The 19,330-nt window shown below is 38.7% G+C and overlaps 1 protein-coding gene across 1 annotated transcript in view; it reads left to right on the top strand.

Moving 5' to 3' along the window:
- The first annotated feature begins 1,017 nt into the window (after positions 1–1,017).
- KIF26B (kinesin family member 26B) overlaps positions 1,018–19,330 on the top strand; it is a 198,857-nt gene continuing 180,544 nt past the window's right edge. The window contains exons 1-4 of the mRNA XM_017739909.1: positions 1,018–1,022; positions 1,391–1,424; positions 1,845–2,378; positions 7,591–7,604. Coding sequence (XP_017595398.1) covers positions 1,018–1,022; positions 1,391–1,424; positions 1,845–2,378; positions 7,591–7,604 — 587 coding nt within the window. The remainder of the gene's footprint in view (positions 1,023–1,390; positions 1,425–1,844; positions 2,379–7,590; positions 7,605–19,330) is intronic.

The raw sequence follows: 19,330 nt of genomic DNA, 5'->3' as shown, positions 1-19,330 counted from the left end.
GTCTGGGATGGAAAATGTGATTTGACATATTTTGCATCCTGTTTTTTCCCCTTGATTTCCACCAGTCCCCTTCCCGAAGGTTAAGGGGGAAGGGTTGGTGCAGAATCCAGTTCCTGCCTTCCTGACACACTTTGATGCTCTGACCCCCTTTGTGTGTAGAATAGAAATGACCACCTTGAGGCTTGATCAGACCTCAGCCTCCTGTTGTTTCCCATCAGCTTATATGACTCTCCCGGGCTTCTGTGGCTGGAACTGCTCTTTTGCTGCTGTGCATAAAGAGGCACCATGATTTATGAATCAATTAATCACTGCATGCTGAGGAGCTGTTCACGGTAGTTAAACAGTGAAAATAAAATGCTTGAGTCTATAATAAAGACAGATCATAATGAATATGACCCTCTACCAATGAATTCTCTCCCTCCCTATATCATACCCCCTACCCACTTTCCCAGCACAACCAAACTACCAAGACATGAAATTTGTCTATCTCGATGCATGGGGTTCATCAAATTACTTAATTACTTGATAAGAGTGCTGTCTATTTGTGGGATTTTTTCTCCCTCACACACACATACACTCTCTGATTTCAGTTTGCTGCTAAAGCTGTTAAAGCCACAAAGATGAAGAGAAAAAAGATTCTGATACTATTGATTATTAATCTTTTTGACTACGCATAAGAAAATCCACCAGTAAGTCTCCAAAAATTAGGGAGGGGCAGGTGAAGTCTGTCCTGCCTGATCTGTAAAACTGTAGAAATGTGGTGTGAAAATTCCAATAAATATTTCTATCAAAAACCTGTCACTTTTTGCTCTGTGCAATGCACACATCATTGCTGTGAGTTTCTAAAACTGTGTGATACTGTAAGAACCAGGCAAGTCTGGTGACAAGCCTGCTTTAAGATTGCTGTTCGGCTTCACAATTTGCATTTTGCAATTTGGACCAGCATGCAGTCATGGTAGTCAGATCAGGGGGCATATTGCCCTGTGGGGAGCACCACTGATGTTCAAATATCTACCCATGAGGTAAGGCTGTAAGACAAGAGGCTTTAAACCTGATTAGGTGGTTTTGCACCAGAACTATGCTTTCAGAGAAGAAAATAATTATTTACAGATTATTAACTCTATAAATGTTGTACTTTTTGAAGAAAATTGTTACTTTGTTTTATGATATCAGCAGATACCCAGAATAGTGGTAGATCATTTCAATAACAAAAAGGTGGCTTGATTTAATTTGTTTTTTTCTTTTTTGGCTGAAAAGTGGATAGTTGATCAATTAATTTACCAAGAATACATCTATTTTGAATTCTGAAAAGGATTTTTGAGAGAGTGGTGGTACTTTTAAATTTTTTTTTTTTTACTGCTGTCTTTGAAGTGTTAAATTTTTGTTGCAGAGTATTTCCTGGGTTTTTTAAATACCAAAAGCTGGTATTGATGAGTAGATGGATTTATGAACCTTGCTACAAGTCCACTGGCTATAGTGGAGTTGCTCTTAATCTCACCTGTGTAACTAAGAGTAGATTTCATTCAAGCCAGAAATTAGGTGCAGTGGTGTGAAGCAGGTTAATTCCTTTTCTCTGCCATGCATTGAATCTTGCAGTGGAATTATAATATTTGCCACTTATCAGTAAAAGTAAAAGAATTTTTCCTTTCCAACACAATCTAGTTTCTGAGTTTTGTTCAACTCTGCTGCTGGCATATGTTGACTATATCTAATAGCTTTTGTTTGCATTTAAGCTTATCTCATAAATTTGCTTTTGAAATGCAGTAATAGTGTTTCACTGTGATTGACCATGGTTAAACATTTCTCTCCTGTCCCCCCCTTACCCTTCTCTGTTTGATTTGTAGGACCCAGGCTTCTCTTCAGTGATTCACGAGAAGCTCCAAGTTCCCAATACCATTCGTAAGGCGTGGAATGAGAAGGACAACAGATGTGATGTTTGTGCCACACACCTGAACCAGCTGAAGCAAGAGGCCATTCAGATGGTGCTGACCTTGGAGCAAGCTGCCAACTCAGAACAATATGATGCTTCACCAGGCTCTCCCCCACCTCTCTCCAATGTCCCCACATTGGTGAGTCCCCGGCACATGGGCAGCCTGCAGCCCAGGGACTGGGCATATATGCCTGCTCCTTATGCTCCATCTAATTATACAGGCTTTGTTGCCAACAAACACAGTGGAAAACCCAACAGTCTAGGAATTGGAAATGCGGTGGAGAAAAAAAATGGCTCTCCTGGACACCAAGCCAAGGTCAGCTTTCAGATGGCCACCAGCCCCAGCAATGGTAATGTTCTCAACTCTGTGGCTATCCAGGCCCACCAGTACCTTGACGGCACCTGGTCTTTGTCAAGAACGAATGGAGTCACTCTCTACCCCTACCAAGTAAGTCTTTTCAGATAACAGAATGTACTTGTTTCCTTCCTATTGAAGCTTGCATGGGCTTACTGGCACTGTTAGCTCCTGTGGGGTAGAAGTGGAGCCACTTGTGTATGTGAGCACTAAAACACAGAGTGCTATAAATCACTGTTTGCCTGATAGGCGATTGAGTTGGGGGAGACACAGATCAAAAGTGGTATTAACGAGAATGCCTTCTATTAATTCAGCTGTTATTAATAGCAGAACCAAGCTGTTGTTTTTAATGGCAGATAAGTAATCATACAGTATTTGCAGTTATTTGCCCACACAGTCCTCTCTCACTTTCACTTAGAATACTCAGCTGGAGCAACAGCTGGGAGCCAGCCATGCTTGTTTACTCCCAAGTGGAAAGTGGCACTAGTGCACCAGTGATTGCTGAGCTGGTATTCAGGAAGGATCCAGATGATCTTTTATTCCATTTTGTGTGTGTATGATCATTTGAGTACATATAGCAGGTACTAACTTCCTTGACATGGTCTAAGTCGCCTACATTCTTGATGCCAGTAGATTCAATGGGTCCAGGAATCTCTGGATCCTAGCAGTTCTGGGATATTTTCATGTACTTCTCAGCATGTTCTTTTCCTCCTCTTTGGTCTGCTGTTTTCTAGTACACCACACCCGTAAGTACCTGTAGAACCCATCCACAGCAGAGGGCACAGAAGAAGCTTTTGTGTGACAGGAGGTGGGCTTTCTGACACACTTAACTGCAGGTGGTGGGATTTTCAGAGTACCCAAGCACTCGAAGATTGTGACATAAGCCTGTTCTTCACATGTTCTCACAAATGTCCCTGTTGGCTTCCTTAGGCACATAAATAACTTTGGAAGTTGGTCTTTCTACTAAATTATGAACATATTTTAAGATAGATCCCTAAATTAATATTTAACTTTCATTGGTATGACTAACTGATATTACAGCCAGAAAAAAAGTGATGTTATTCATAAGCATTAAGATATAGTCATGCACCAAAGCAACTAGGTAAAACCAGAAATGAAGTACAGTTATTTTATCTGGAAAATATGTGACTTTATGCTTTTGTGGATTTATGCTCTAATGAACCTGAATCACATGTGGGTAGGTCAGTATGTGATCATAGTTTTGATCTAAGAAAAAAATCTGATTTATGTTTCAGCTAAGAAAAAAAACTAAACAAAGAATGCACCTTAACAAATCTGAATGACTGTTATTTGTATTGGGAAAATTAGTTCCGTTTTATTGCATTCACAATCTTTTAGGTTCATCTTCTGTGAAAACATGGGTTTTGTTTACTTTTTTATAGTGTTTGCATTTCCTTGATGATTAGTTTTGTCTTGAAAACATTCACTAAGAAGAGTCTTATATTCAGAATTGTCCAGACTGATTCTGTAGTTTGGCTCCAGTTAAGTTCAGGACTCTTCCCTACCCTTGACTTTCAATAACCTTGAAACTGAAAAGATTGCCTGCTCTCCAGACACCTGTCAGCCAAAAGAATCCCAAAGTCAACCAAACAAAACCCAACCAACAGCAAAACAAACAAAAAGTGACAAAAAAACCCCCAAACCCAAACGAGCCTAGCAATGCTGGTCTGTGTCAGAATATGTTGATTGTAAGTTTCATCTTTTTCCTTTAAGGTTCTGTTCTCAAATGTTAAAATTCTTACTGTACTGAAGTTGTACATTTAATTCTCCAGCTGAGGAATAATAATGATAGCTTTTGTCTTTAAGCACACCAAAAGGATTTTAGTGTTTGTTTACATAGGATCTGTATCAGAGTGGGAATTAGTCAAGAAAGTAGAAAAAGTTTGAAAAGTAATTTATGTGTAATTTCAAATATTGGTAAGATGCAAGCTTTGCTTTTTTTCTGCTTTTGTGTGCAGAAACCAATCTCACTTGCTAATAATTTTCAGAACATTCTAGATCTCTGTCCCATATAAGTACATTTTTGTTATGCACCCACAGTTGCAAAACTCTGCTGGGGAAGAGCATGAGGAGGATGAATCTGTTATCTCATCTTAATTAGAACCCTTCTTGATTTGGAGGTGAATTAAAAAAGGTGATGCTAACCTACTTACTTGTGAATGTCTATATGTTAATTAAGTTTTCTTGCCTTCCCTTAAGAATAGTGATGAGAAAAACCTCACTGTGCATTATCTAAGAGGAGTAGAAAATAACTTCTTGGGATAGAAACCCTTGCACTTCGCACAGAGAAGAGCAGTACCCTTCCACATCATTATCTTGTTAAATAGATGTCCAGGGAGAAGGCAGTCTCATGCTCTAGACTTAATGGCACCTGTGGTAGACACTTCCCACTGTAAATCAGCTTTTGTTAGACAGTCTAGATAACTTGAAAGAAATGGTTGAGTACCTTGAAAACTGACTGTGATTTATTCCGTAAAGTATCATCAAAAAAAGAGAAAACATTAGTTTGAAAGTGACATTCTGTGGCTCAGAATAGACTCACTGCAATTTTAAGCACCAAAAAGTATTCCTACAGTTGTAAGTTGTAGGATGTTACTTCTTTCCTAGCATCTTCCCTTCCAGACTGCCTAAAATTAGAACCTTTTTTTGGGCACTTAATTAATACTTTGTTTCAGTTCCAGCAGTAAAACAATAAAAATAAATAAAAAAAAATATATATAAATAAAAGGAAGTGTTGTGATATTGTAAGGCTCGACTACTTCAGTAGTTTAGGACAAGTCTTAAATGAAATGCCACTATTAAATTAATTTTGCAGAAAGAGCACTTGCTATCAGGAATAAGCTAAACAAATGGGCATTTATACATTACCAGATTTAGTAATGTATTATATGTTTAAAATCTGAAAAAATGGAAGTGATACCATCTTCAACTGGCAATGCATGTCAGACGTAAAAAGTTTCTAGTAATTTAATGGGTGCATTATTGGAACTAGTCAATGGAGTGTCCTAAGAACAGCAGAGGGGTGTCTGCTAAGAATTTTTTAGGCAAAACTGATCCTACCTGGAGATAAGGAGATGGTGTAGATGACCCCATCAGGCTCCACAGTCCCTGTTTGATGTGATTCCATATTTAGGCACTCCTTGAAACAGAAACAAAGATTTGGTTCTAAAGATCTGTGATGTCCCCTGGGCCTCACTCAAAAGGGGTTGAATCAAATTTTGGTGGTAAGTGGTCCTTTTAAAAAACAGGGAATCTGAGGCAGGGAAATGGAATTGATAATCTTAAACAAAGAGCATGGCCCATTACAACGCTTCTATGAAAATGGGAATCCTGAAATGGTCAGGGCAAAACTGACCTGTTTCTGTTTAATACATGTAGAAAAATATCAGCCAAAATTCAGTAGAATTTGATTCAGTCTGAATATAGTGCTCTTTCCATGCTCGTCGGCAGTTAGCATTGGTATGCCCCATGGATCAGACTGCTTTAACTCTTTTAAAGGCTTCTGTGGATCTCCCAATCATTCAAAGGGATTTCAATCCTTCCCTGCTCAGAGAAAACTCATTTAAATTGTTGAGGTTTTACCTGAGAAGGGCTGTAATTATTTGTGCAGCTGCTGGTGTGAATTACAGGATACCACAGTGTTAAGTACACTTTTGATAGTTACCAATGACTACTGAACACTTCCAAAGAAAAAAAGCCCCTTTGGTCCTGGGGTACTAATGTAGCAGTGAAAAGTGCAAATTCCTTGATGAAATTATTGCTTCTTGTAATTTTTGTAGAAAATGCTATCTTAAATTCAATGCATAACACTTTTATTACTTTATTATCCCAAGCTGATAAAGTACCCAAAACAAAAACATCACATTAAAGAATAAGACTTGAATCCTTAGGAGTTCAGACTGATTCAGGATTTGCTTTCAAAGGGAAAGGAGTTGATAATAGTGACTAGATTAAGCTGGTTGCACTTTTTCTAGAGCCAAAGCACTCCACTTTTTACTGAAATATTGAATTACGTGCTTGGTTCTCGTGTTGGTGTGCCTTTAAACCAAAAGCATGGCATTAACTTCATTGCAGTGTGAGCTCCAGAACATAAAACAGTAGGCATTTCCTTGGTCTTCTAGTTACTGTCCTGGATTTGCATGAGAATCTTTCATGTCTTGAAGTAGATAATTTCAAAAGGCAAACAAAAGGAAATTTAGCACAGTGTGTTTGGTAGATTTGAGTGACAGGAAGGTCAGAACAAGCCCAAGAACTGGAGAGGGTCAACAGTTCCAGGAAAATTTAAGCCATAAAAGGGAATGATGGTTAACAGAAAATGTGGAGGCTGATGTGGGTGAGCACCTCCTGCTCCTGACCTTGAGGCTGTGAAGTTTGATTTTGGTAACCAACAAGACACAGTGCATGTAAGGATTTGAGTAGGGGCATTGTGAACATAACATATTCACAGAAAAAAGTGTTCCTTTCTCCCATGCTCTTGAAAAGACTCTTTTAACCAAAAGTTTGGAAAATGAGATCTTAAACTACTGAGAGCCTCTTGGCCCCAGGCATAATGATCTCAAGCATATTGAGAATTATAAAAGGCTTTGTTTGTGTACAATTGATGAAAGCCTACAGTATGTGCTTTCTGTTTCCTCTTTATGTATAACGTGTGTTTAGAAGAACAGTTCTCTGCGAAAGTACCAGCTTGTTCTGGAGCTTTGCTGCGATGAATGATTTGTTTGGAGTTTACTTAGGTCGTGGCTGTCTTATAAAATATCAGTTCATTCAGGCCCAGGCTTTTAAAAAGAAACTGGTAATGATTAGAGTTGGGTGCAAGATGGAGAGCCAATGCCTGTGTGGGAGGTATTGCCATCCAGGATTTTAATTCCAAGTTTTTTTCTAAGTCTTTGCTGTATAATTTATTTCTCTTCTGTTTGCTGCTGCTTCTGTTGCTTCTTAGTGTTCAGCAGTATAAAGATAAAACGTTAATGATTGCTACATTGGTGCCAGGGTAATTTAGGTAGCTTTTAAAGCATATAATGGAAGATACAGAAATCAAGTTACTTGCTCCATCTGCAGACTAACAGGTGTCTTCCGTAATTATTCCATGCTTCCCAGAGCCAGACCTATTTTACCAAAGCATCTTAGCAACAAAAAAAGGAGATTTGTATACTGACCTTTCTAGTATTGTGTTCTTATGCAACCACACACAATTTCCTGAGATACCAAATGCTGGAGGTATTTTGCCTTTGTGCCGTTCGGCTTTGGTCCAGAATTTTTTGGATGGCTTGTGTTTCAAAAGCAGCTCAGTCACCTTATGTATGAAATCCACATCTGAGTATTGTGGCTCCCTGAATGTAGTAAAAACCTTTTTGTTCCTATTGCTGTGAGCTCATGAATGATGATGCTGAGCAGATGTGTGCAAATTCTTGCACTGATTTTTTTTTTTTTCCCCATTCTGTGACCTGGACTCTTAACAAAGTGACTCCAGAGTCAGACTATACACTGAAAGTGCAAGAATTTTATTTACAAAGATTGTTTGACTGGGCCAAGAAACAGATTGTCAAACAAATTCATTGGCACTGAAATTATATCCTTGCTTGATTATCTCTGTTGCCCTCTTCCCCCATGCATTAGTTGTTATCTCTGAAGTAGCTTTCCCCTGACTAAAAGCCTTTTTAAACCAAGTCACTAATAATTAGATATGACCCCACTAAAGTCAAAGTATGTCATCAGTTGACATTTTGCCATGATTGTTTGATCATCCAATTTGTATATTACAGGATTGGCTATTGGTATTTCATTCCTCCTGTCTACCCCTTCAACTAACAGCCCAGTTGTATACTGATTTTCTAATATCATCAAGAGGGGAAACTGGAGCCCTTGTGAACTGTAGGAGAGGTTAATTTTTTTGCATTACTCTGGCATGATTTGATCTCTTAAGGCATTTTTATGCATGGCTTAATGACCTTAGAATCATTACTTTTCCCCTTCATGATACTGGGGTGACCAAGGGAAGAAAGAGGTAAAGGATATCCCATGGACTGAAAAGAGCTAAATAGGCTTATCCTGTGAATATGAAAACCCCGTGACTCAATTGTGATGTGAGGAAGAAATCTGGACTATTATAGGAGTGAGTTAATCCTGTAAATTAGCAAAAGCCAGAAGATCACAATTAGTGAGGATTTGGAGTCTTGGTTTCCTTCCCTGCTTGTAGCTTAAGGATTTTGTCCACATGTGAGACTAGTTTCATTTCTTAGATAATAGCTGTGCTGATTGCTTGCATTAATAAAAAAAAAAAATAAACTGAGAGGAGGTCTTTTAACAGCGAGAAAACTGATGTAGTGATGGGATAGAAAAGAGGGAAGACAAACTGATACATCAACACAAAATTGTCCTTTTATTTTCTATGACGTAACCAAGGTAGCACAGAACTAGAGAGAAAAATGGTCAGCTCCTGCTTTATTTCATTGTTCGAGAACATGGAGAGCTAATACACCCAGTTTGGAAGTAAGAGGAAATACACTCTTTATGCAGTGTACAGTTTTTTGGAACTTACTAGAAAAGGTATTGAGTCCAAAAGCTTAGGAAAATTCATCAAAGGATTATGTGCGTATGTGGGCAATGAAAGGGTCCCTTCTTTCTGATATGAGGATAAAAAAAAGTAAGATATGAATTTCCATATAGAATAAGGCATTTGGTATCTTATAATCTGTGGAGAAGGCACCTGTAAGTACATCCAATATCTGGGTAAGGACTAGAATTTCTGAAACTGCCACCAAATCTTGCTGGCATAGGTGTAACTGGGTTCCCCGGGAGGAGGATACTCAGTACTTAGATGAACTCTGTGTCCCTCTGTTCTGAAAATGGGTGACAGGTGCTGTGTTTTGGAGGGAGGCCTGTGATAAACAGATCGGTGAAAAGTGCTTTTCCAATAGTTTCTACAACATTTCCAGACTTCAATGTAAGTGTTGTACGTTTCAGAATTATTTTAACTTTTTTTTTTTATTATTTCTTACTGGAGTGTGTGAAGATTCTGAAAGATTTCTTGGGTTGAATCAATCATCTGAGCAACATGTTGGTCTTTACTTTTGCATAAAGATTCACTCTTGTGGCTGATACTCCTGTATTTTACTAATTGTTCAACATCTGTTGCAAAAAGAGAGGAAAAAGAAATGTACTAAACCAAAGGCAGCTCATACTAATTGAGATCAGGAGAGGATGACAAAGGAATTGGAAAGCAATTTTTAGGAGCTTCCCTTTAAATTCCTAAGGGATATCACTCAAAGATATCACTCAAAAAGTACAATCAATGTACTCAAATGTCTCATTGACTAAGACATTTGTTTCTCCCATTGCTTTGCATAAATGAGACATAGAAATAAGATTAGATTTAGAAACACCATATTTTTGTGCCTTTTGTAGAATCCTGTTCTGACCTTTGACTTCTGCTTAGAAAAGTATTTGAGACTTTAAATATGAAGTATGTTACTATGCAAAAAATAAACTTACAAAACCTTTTGCTATGGTATTATGCTGTGCTTATGGGAAGTAAGGAATGCATGCCTAGAGACTCATGCAACTCTGAAATGTGATTCCACACAGCTATCACGTAAAACCATTGTTTTGTTTCCTCTAAAGTGCTTCTGAAATGGCATCAGGGAGGAGCATCAACTTCTGTGTTGGGAAAGCTCTCTTTAATTCAGTGGATTTTAGTTAAAGTGGTTGGTTCTCCACTTATATTCTAGGGCATTGAGGACTTGAGAGATGGGTGTTGTCAGATAGAATGCATTTGGGACCAGACCGTCTTCTGTCTCACTCCAGGATAATGGCTTTGCAGCTGACATGGCTCCATTGGTGTAATACAGATAAAAGTGAGAACAACATCAGCCCTGTAAGATCTGATCAGCCAGAGTATGAGAACAGCTGTGGTGATGGGAGCAAATACAGCATCTTGCACTCATAGGGGCCTCTGCTTCCCTTTTGGGTTGGTGAATGGGGAAGCTTTTTTTTCCATACTCTTCTGGTCTCACCCTGCACTGAAGAGTCTGTTGAAACTGCTCTTGGCAAATGAAAGCAGAAACCTGATGATCCAGCTTCTTTTGAACTTTGCCAGAATGTGTTTTATGAAGAAAAAGGAAGAATTGCATCTGTACAAGGGTGAGAAAAAGCCCTTCTCAGCTAATGAAAACATCTCTCAAATCTGCAAACTGCTCCAAGAAGAAATGAATTTGTTCTTCACCTTTCATTCCCACACATCCTCTCAAGTAGAATTCAGAACTGCTCCAAAGTCTGAAGGGATGGTAATGAGCTTTCATCTTCCAAGAGGTTGGTTGGTGCTCACTGAGGTTAATGTTGCTAGCAAATCTCAGCAGAAGCATCTGTAGCTCCTCCTTGTATGAGAGCACTGAAGTCACCATCACATCTGTTATTCAGGTGTCTGAGGACCTGGGTTGTATATACCAGGAAAGTTACAGGTCTGACTGGTAGATATGAGTGTCAAGTGACTAAGCTGCAACCAGTGCAAGGTCACAGTTGTGTGGATTAGTGAGTGAAATGTTTCTATTGTGAGAGCTCTTTGAATCAAACACATGCATCTGTCAAGCTTTACTTCAAATTAATACTTGTTTTAACTTGGGAAAGTGGCATGTATATGTGTATATCAAATATCTGCCTAAATTTATGCAAAGGTGTTTGGCTAGTGGGAAGGGCAGGAAAAGAATTAAAGGTTGGAGCTCTGCTTGATGAAATAATTTTTGCTTCCCTGACTTCGCTATGGCTGCATGCTCAGTGTCACTGGATAATTATACAACACCTGTAATGTGAATCCTGCCATTTCTTTACATCAAGGCTACTAATAAAAGCAGAGTTTAGGCCTAGTTTTGTAAAAAAAACCCCATGTTTTTTTAGCATATAATGATATATTCTTTCCTGCAAAAGGCAGCTGACAGATATGGTTTATTATTGCTTTCCTTCATGAAAGGTTTTAGGCTGTTGGAGCTAGGCAGTGTAGCTGGATTTAAACACAAATTGTAAGCACAATCATCTCTTTGTTTTATTCTTGTATGTTTTCTCAGTTACTGCAGTGCAACATAGAAAATGGAAAATTAATTCAACTGCTATTAATGAAATTATACAGAGCACATCACAAGAAAATGTATAGTAATGAGATACTATCAGTGCTTAATTGATCAGTCTCTCTGATCCCTGAAGACTTTGTGTGAAGTTTGTTGCCAGTGTGCAGGAGAAAAAAAAGGATGTGACATGATTGTATGATACTGCTATATCATGGCAGTGATCAGAGATAGGACTGACAGGGAGAATGTACTCAAAAAGCTCTGTCTACAGTTGGACCAGTTTCTACAAAAGTAATTTTGAAGAGTCTTGCAATGCTAGGTAGGTTTAGCTGAGGCTTAGTTTGAAAGCTTGTGAGGATTTCTGATTTTTTTTTTGCTTTGAAGTAATGTAAACAAAAAATAATATAATTTGTCCTGTTCAGTAAATGATACAGCAAGATACTATTCAAGTGACTTAGGAGAACAACGCAGCAAAAGGTTCCTGGCCACCATGCTTTCTTGACAACTTACAAGAGCATCAGAGGGTGTCCTAAAGCTTATCTACTTTATTTTACTTTTAGATGTAAAGGCTAAATGAGGGATCAAGTTGTTTTCACACAGCTAAGTGCATTGGAGGGCAAAATCTAGTGCTCATGTTACTGGCTTTTCATTGTTTTCTGTCCTTAGTCAGTCATCACAAGGGTCTTTGCCTCTGTAATCCTAAATGCCAGGATATGCCATTTGCTGCCAGGATTTAGGAGTGATGCTTATGATCTCCTGACTGTTGTCTTATACTTCAGAACCTTGGTAAAGATCCTTTTAAACATTTCCAGAGCCCAACTTATCAAGATTTATTTCTATTTATGTAAAAGTAGGTGAAATGCCAATACCTGACCTGCTTTAGATCAAGATTCCTGGAAAGGGGTTCAAAATAGGGGTGGTATGTATGTGCAGATTATGAGATTTTTCCAATCCCAGTGATGTGGATTTCTCTGCTTCCTTTTCCATTCACTGCTCAATCACCTTAATCGTGTATTATGAATATTTGCTACTTCTCCCTGCCATCTCAATGCTTTGTCTCTGAAGCAGGGACAATTGGCACTGGTGCAACGGGCCATTACTTCTGTGGCCTCTAGGCACTTTATGATTCAGTGAATATGAATAATAAAGCACCTTATTCCTCCTCTGTTCTCCAGGGAAGGTGATTTCAAGTGTGGCGGTGGAGGATTATTATGGCTTGGTTTCTTTTTGAGAGTGAGAGAGTGGGAGGGCACCTATTAGTTATAAATGCTTAACAGAAATGCTGAAAAACAACTTTTTTTCTCCTCAGTATCCCATTCTATCTGCTGGAAAATTTTATATGATTCATAATAAAAAAAGTTCTTTGGTAATGCTATTGCTGCTAGTATTCTTGTGCCCAATTTGAATACATCAAGTAGAAATGCCTCTTCATAATTTCTTGAAGAACCTTTAGATGCTACCACAGAAAGCCAGAGGACCTGTAGGTGGCCACAACTCTATTACAGCAAGAGAATGGTTTGTGCTTAGGCCATTAGAGAATTTGCTCCCAAGACTTTTTAAACGTTGCATGGACATGGAGTGGGGAAAAATGAAATTTTACTGGGAAACCCATAATGAATTGATAACTGTAATGTTTTGCAGACTTTAAAGTCCATATCTGTAAAATGATCAAAAATACTTGGAGGGAGGAAAGAAATTTTGTTGTGCTATGCTTTATGTGTTAAGAAATGGATGTACAGGAAAGTTGAGGGATATGCCTTAGGTGGCTGCTGTGCAGTCTGTGAAGAGTTGAGAGAATAACCTTTTCTCCTGTTACAGCCAGGACAAAAAGGGCCATCTTGGCATTTCATATGTTGAGGTTAGATTTTTCTGAGCCTGCCTGAAAGGATCAATATTAGAGTGGATTATGAAACAGAAATTATAAGGGCTCAGAACAATTTGAAAAAACTTTGGTAGCAGAAGGAACTGACTAAAAATAATTTGCTGGTTGATTGTTTTTTTATCTTCAAATACAGCTTGAGCTGGAATTTTTATCAACTGCACAGAGTTCATACACTCTGCCTTTTACAACAAGCAGCTACTGTGCTTTCTGAGAAGAAACTTGCAAATAAGGACTTTGTTTTAGCGGGATTCACTTGAAAGCATGCCCTTGGGAAAGAAAAAGAATGCAGAAGTTCTAAATTGACCTGAAGTTTTTAGGCTTTAGCATCATTCAAACATATATTTTCAAAAAGCTCCTGAGTCCAGGATATATCTTTCTTGTTTACTCTGCCTTGATTTCTGACTTAATAAAAGTAATTCCAGGAAATACTAAAATCCTCTCATTCCTCCTACAATGGTCTGTTTTTTTCCCCAGGGAACCTTACAGTAATGCTTTTCTTTTTTTGGGGAGGGGAAGTTTTATAATCATCTATTCATGGTGGATAAGACTGAACCCTGTGTGAATGAACCCCACTGGCCACAGGGGACACTGCAGTAAGCATCAGCAAGCATTAGTTCTAGAAGGCTTGGTTCTTTGTTATCCTGCATGTGTAGTACTGCTCTACATTTTGGAGCTGCTTCATGCCCGTCTTGTATTCCCTTTGTCCTAGAGTAAATGTCTGTGCAAGATGACCTGTGAAGTGCCTGTAGTAAACTTTGTGAAGAGACAGTGGAACATTTTACTTCAGTTATACAGGTTACAGCACTGTATTTCCACTGTAGTTAGTGATCCTTTTGACATGTTATACGTAGCAGCAAATTAGTCTATAATGCTCTATTAAAAAGTAATTAAAATAGGATAAAGAGTTCCTTTCAAAAATTAATTTTAAAGTAACTTCTGAAAATTTTACATTGCAAACCCACTAAATAAGTTGAAGGGGAAACATTCAAAACAGTTCATGTGCAAAGAAAAATTCTCTGTGCAGTAAGGCAGAACTAAAACTGAAGATAACAAAGAGACATTTATTACAGTTCAGAATAGTTTACTAGAGTTCAGGCATAATTTCAGATGGTGTGCCAGTTTGTTGTTGTTATATTTGAATTTCATTAAATACAATTAATTAAATCTACTGTAAATCTGGGTTATCCCCAAGGGGCCAGTTAGTATAATCCTTCTGTTTGCTTATAAAAAATATCAACCAATTGTTCCTGCACTAATTTTAATCACTGTTTATTTTTAAACAATAGTGAAGTACATTTTGTCATTTTAGTTTCTTGTGCAAAGTCCTTGGGCAATGGATTTTTGTTGTTATTTGTGTCCTGTGTAGAAGAAACTTTATATTCATTGTCAGAGTGTTTAAAAAAAAGATAAAAAGAAGAAAACTAAGTAGAACAGTGCCATTTGAAGTTCATTTAGTCTGACTTTAAAGAGAAAGAAATGAATGTAGTTGTAAGACTTGATAGTATACTTTCAGACGGTAATAAAAATTAGCAAATTTTACTAGTAAAAATTAGGAAATAATAAGCCAACAAGGAGGCAAAAATTTAAAAAAATGACAAGAGTCTTAGACAATTTACAAAGCATGAATCTACCTGAAATTAGTGTAATTCAGAGGCAGGCAATCATTTATAACAGCAGCTGGAAGAGCATGCTGTGGATATGTACTGTGAACATGTTGTGCTGTGAAAGTATACACAAAGTGTAGCTATGAGTAAAGAGTAAAGAATTGGTAGTATTTACTGTGGGTGCTGCATTCCAGAGTTAAATGCATTAGGTAGTAAGAGGTGTAAGATTTTGCATATGACTGCCTTGTATTTGTCTTTTACAGCACTTCTCCTAGACTGGAAATCATACAAAATCATTAAAGCTGTATGGAGCCTACCCTTGGTTTGATCTGAGCTCTGTTTTAGTGGAAGATAATTCCTGATGAATCAGGTTGTTATTCGTCCACACAAAATTCCCATGATAGGTTATACTGATGGAATTTGAAATAATATAATCTCTTGAGGAATGATTGTCTTTTGTTAGTGCTGTATAGTGCTGAATGGATATTCAGTTGTTCTCTCTCCTGCCTTTCCAGAAATAGCTGTAGAGCACACCCAGACTAAAGCCTGTGCCCCTTCCTCTCTCTAATTGATTTTTCAGAATGGTGCAATTTTGAGAATATGCATGTCTATAGTTTATATCTTCCAAATTGATCACTGATTTTTTTTAATCCCACCTGAGAAAAGTAAAGGAGTTAGGTCTCAGCATTTTCTAAAATAGACTCATTTAAAAACAGTGATGAGAGCCAAATATTTTTCTTCATTTGACCTTATTTAGCTGGTCACTGGAGATGGGGATTGGTATTAATTACTCAGTCTGCAAGTGAATGTGCACAAAATTCTAGCTGAGAATGGACAGTTAGCATGTTTAAAGTTCTTAGTGTACAAAGGCCCTAAGGGGACACGTGGGAATGTCATCTTTGTACTGTAAAGCTGTCATAGTGAAGACGGATTATGATGGTTCCTGCAAACCAAAATGCAAATTGCATATAACTGGGGAAAGATCATTGTGTGCACTTGAATTAAATGCTAGGTCAGCTTTGGATAATGTAGTGTTGAGCTAGAGCCTGGAAAACTGTGCTTAGCTTGGATCCCTTCAAAGCTTGCAAATCAAAGCCGAAACAAACAATTTGAATGGAAAACATGGTAGAAGTTGCAGCAAATGAGAGGAGACAAAAACATGATTAGCTTGGAAAATAGAAGTAGGCTAAGAGCATATGTAAAAAGCTGAGGATGTTCATTGCTGTGTAAGAAAGATCCATCCCGTTCCAAGTAGAGTGCCATACCAAATGTGTGTCCTGATGGTCACAAATTGATCTCTTTGTGCCACTGAAAGGGAACCAGAACAGTGAGAGGCCCACTTACTAAGGATTTACAGTATGCACCAACCGAATTTAATCTGATGTTCCATTGAGGATGTGCTTCTCCTCTTTTTTTTTTTTTTGCTTTCATTAGCTGAGAGGGCAGTAAATCTAGAGCAAACAGAAGACAGCATAGCATAACTGAGCACCTTGTCAGCCTATAGAATTCACCCCAGGAAGTGGCCTCCAAGTCAAATGCTTACGGTTGGGTGATTTTTATGACTGCTAATAACAGCTGTAGCTATGCAAACTAAGGTAATAGCGCAACCAAATGTATGACTTAAGGCATTCACCTTCAGAGCAGGAAGCAACTGTTTCTGTCCAGCAACTGGTCTCATTTGAAGGCTCTTCTGGAACCTTTTGAATTCTTTTCATGTATTCCTGTTAAAAATTATGATTTTTGCTATAATAAAATAATTTAAAAACGTTTTTATTATTAACATTAAAGAAAGATGTGTTCATGTATTGTGACAGAGATTAGAAAGACCAACCTTGTTAAATTTATAGAGGTCACTTCTGCAGTACAGCCAGGGTTTTTTTCTTTAGCAAAAAAATCTAAAGACTCCTCTGGAAACAAGACAGTTTCATGGCTGCTCCCACGAACACTGATAACTGGATATCAGCTGTTGCCCCATCTTTATGTTGGTACAATGAAGGAAGGGACATCCTCAAGGGGCTATTTACAGAATGGGCAGAAAAGGGCAATTTGGATTGTTGTGGTATCTGCCAGCACTAATTTAAACCTTTGGCAGCAGTTTATAAAAAAGCTGATACTTGTGATTTCTTTCTGATGGGGAAACAACTGGAATGGTACTAGTTTCCAAATAGAAACTTTCTAGATCCCTGGGGGTCAAACCCATGCACCTTTCCATGAGCAAGTTGGTGAGAGACTCATCAGACGTGTACTGATCTTATCCCCCAAAAAGGTCTGATCTTGAGGTGATTGTATGTGTGGACTGAATTTATGTTATGCCATGTTCTTATGCAGTAATCATTGCAGGAATTTCTAAGCCTGTCAGATGCTTTTTTCCATACTGGAAACGAAGTAGTTCTCTCTTCTATTTGTGGTAGAATTTAACCATATGTCTTTATCTAAATAAAGACTAATGATTCCACCTATGTGTGCATAAACTAGTTATGGTTTTTATTCCTTATTCTCTTTTTAGCTACAGAAAGAGGCTCCTTTCTGGGTCAATAATGCTGTTTAAGTTAAGCCCACATGCTGTCACACTCTGGTGGCTTCTAGAGCTGTTCTTGTCAACTGACAAGTGAAAGGTCAGTGTCTCACAGATTGTTGTTTGTGATAAGGAAACAGCTACAGTAAGATTTGAACTTCTTATGATGTCTTGGCATTGCTGGCTGTTAGCAACTGATCAGAGAAATGAAAGCTTGTTTTCATAACAAATGCATTACTCCTGCACACAGTGAAATAGAGTTGTGCTTTGGCTTCAAAAATGCAGTCACTTCATTTAACTGCTGCCCCCCTGTGTACATGTGTACAGACAGGAGTCAGACATACTCATATTTTGATTGCTGCACTAGTTATTTTAGCACAATTAGCCTGGCTGCTGAGGACTCAAAAGGTAGCTGATGCAACAAGGGGTTACAGTGAGAGTGCTGAATCTGGACGTATGAAATCAACTTTAACTGAGTCACAAAAGAAAGGCATTTTCTTTTGTAAAATGTTACTAATCTGATAGGGAATAAGTTGTAGTGGAAAAAGATCCAATTAATTTCCAGCTGCACAGCTTTATAATGAAACAAGATATACAGGTAATTAAGAGAATTAACAACTTCAAAGAAGTAGATTTAAAAAAAACTTCTGAAAGCTATAGGCAGCCTTGGCTTTCCCACATGTTATTGCTGTCTTCTTGATGAGAAAGGAAGCAGTTTTATTGTGTTGTTGCACAGTGCCTTTTTGCATTGCTAAAATGCTTAGAGACACAAAATCGAGATCAGAACCTCTCCTTGCTAGGTGATGTTCCTATTTTTCACTTGCAGAGTCAGTATGGGAATATGCCATCTGGGAAACCTTACATTGCTGTTCTGTCAGCAGAGGCTTGACTGGTGGAACTTTGTGAATGAGAGGCCTGTGTGGGCCTGGCTGATGGTGCTTTACTCAGAAGGGATGGCTCACAGCCCTGCAGGGGTCTGCCTGTGGCAAGTCTGCTTCACTGAGGGCTCTCTGGGGCAAGGAGGGTGTGCATATTTACACCCCAGGATGGCTATCCAGCCTGTAGCTTCCTTGGAGAGGAATAGGAAAGGCTGGCATGAAGTAGCTAATAAATAAAATTTGCATGCTGTGTCACTCTGACTAAAGGAGCAATGCAGACTAGAATCTACTTCTGTACAGGGGTTGAGTTCACTTGAGGTAGATACTTGCTGTCCTGAATGCTTCAGATAATGAAATTTCCCCTCCTCTAACATTGTTTTCCTCTGTTTACTTTTCTGTTTAATAAATATATCAAAATAAAGTGAGGGAGCAAGAAGGTGGCTTGATCAGTACTGTTTCAGACTCTGTACTGATTTCTTTTGGTGTATATACAGTACTATGATGTAGATGCAGGATGGGTCAATGAAGGGAGAGCAGTGGATGTTGTCTACTGTGACTTCAGCAAGGCTTTTGACCCTGTCCCATGAAATCCTTGTAGGTAAGCCAGGAAATGTGGGTTAGATGAATGGACAGTGAGGTGGACCAAGAACTGGCTGAATGGCAGACCTCAGAGTGTTGTGATCAGTGGGGTAGAATCCAGCTGGGGGCCTGTAGTCACTGGAATTCCCCAGGAAGCAATACTGGGTCCAGTCTTATTCAACTTGTTTATCAATGGGATAGGAGACACCTCAGCCAGTTTGCTGATGACACTAAACTGGGGGAGTGGCTGATAGACCCGAAGGCTCTGCTGCCATTCAGTGGGACCTCGACAGGCTGGAGAATTGGGTAGAGAGAAACATAATGGGGTTCAATGAGGGCAAGTGCAGAGTCCTGCACCTGGGGAGGAATAACCCCAAGTGCCAGCACAGACTGGGGACTGACCTACAAGAGAGCAGCTCTGCGGAGGAGGATCTGGGGTTCCTGGTGGGTGACAAGTTGTCCATGAGCCAGCAGTGCCCTCATGGCCAGGAGGGCCCATGGTGGCCTGGG

Source organism: Corvus brachyrhynchos, unplaced genomic scaffold (assembly GCF_000691975.1).
Source record: "Corvus brachyrhynchos isolate BGI_N302 unplaced genomic scaffold, ASM69197v1 scaffold31, whole genome shotgun sequence".
Classification (NCBI taxonomy): Eukaryota; Metazoa; Chordata; class Aves; order Passeriformes; family Corvidae; genus Corvus; species Corvus brachyrhynchos.
Note: the sequence above shows the minus strand (reverse complement) of the source record. Positions and strands in the feature narration are given on the sequence as shown.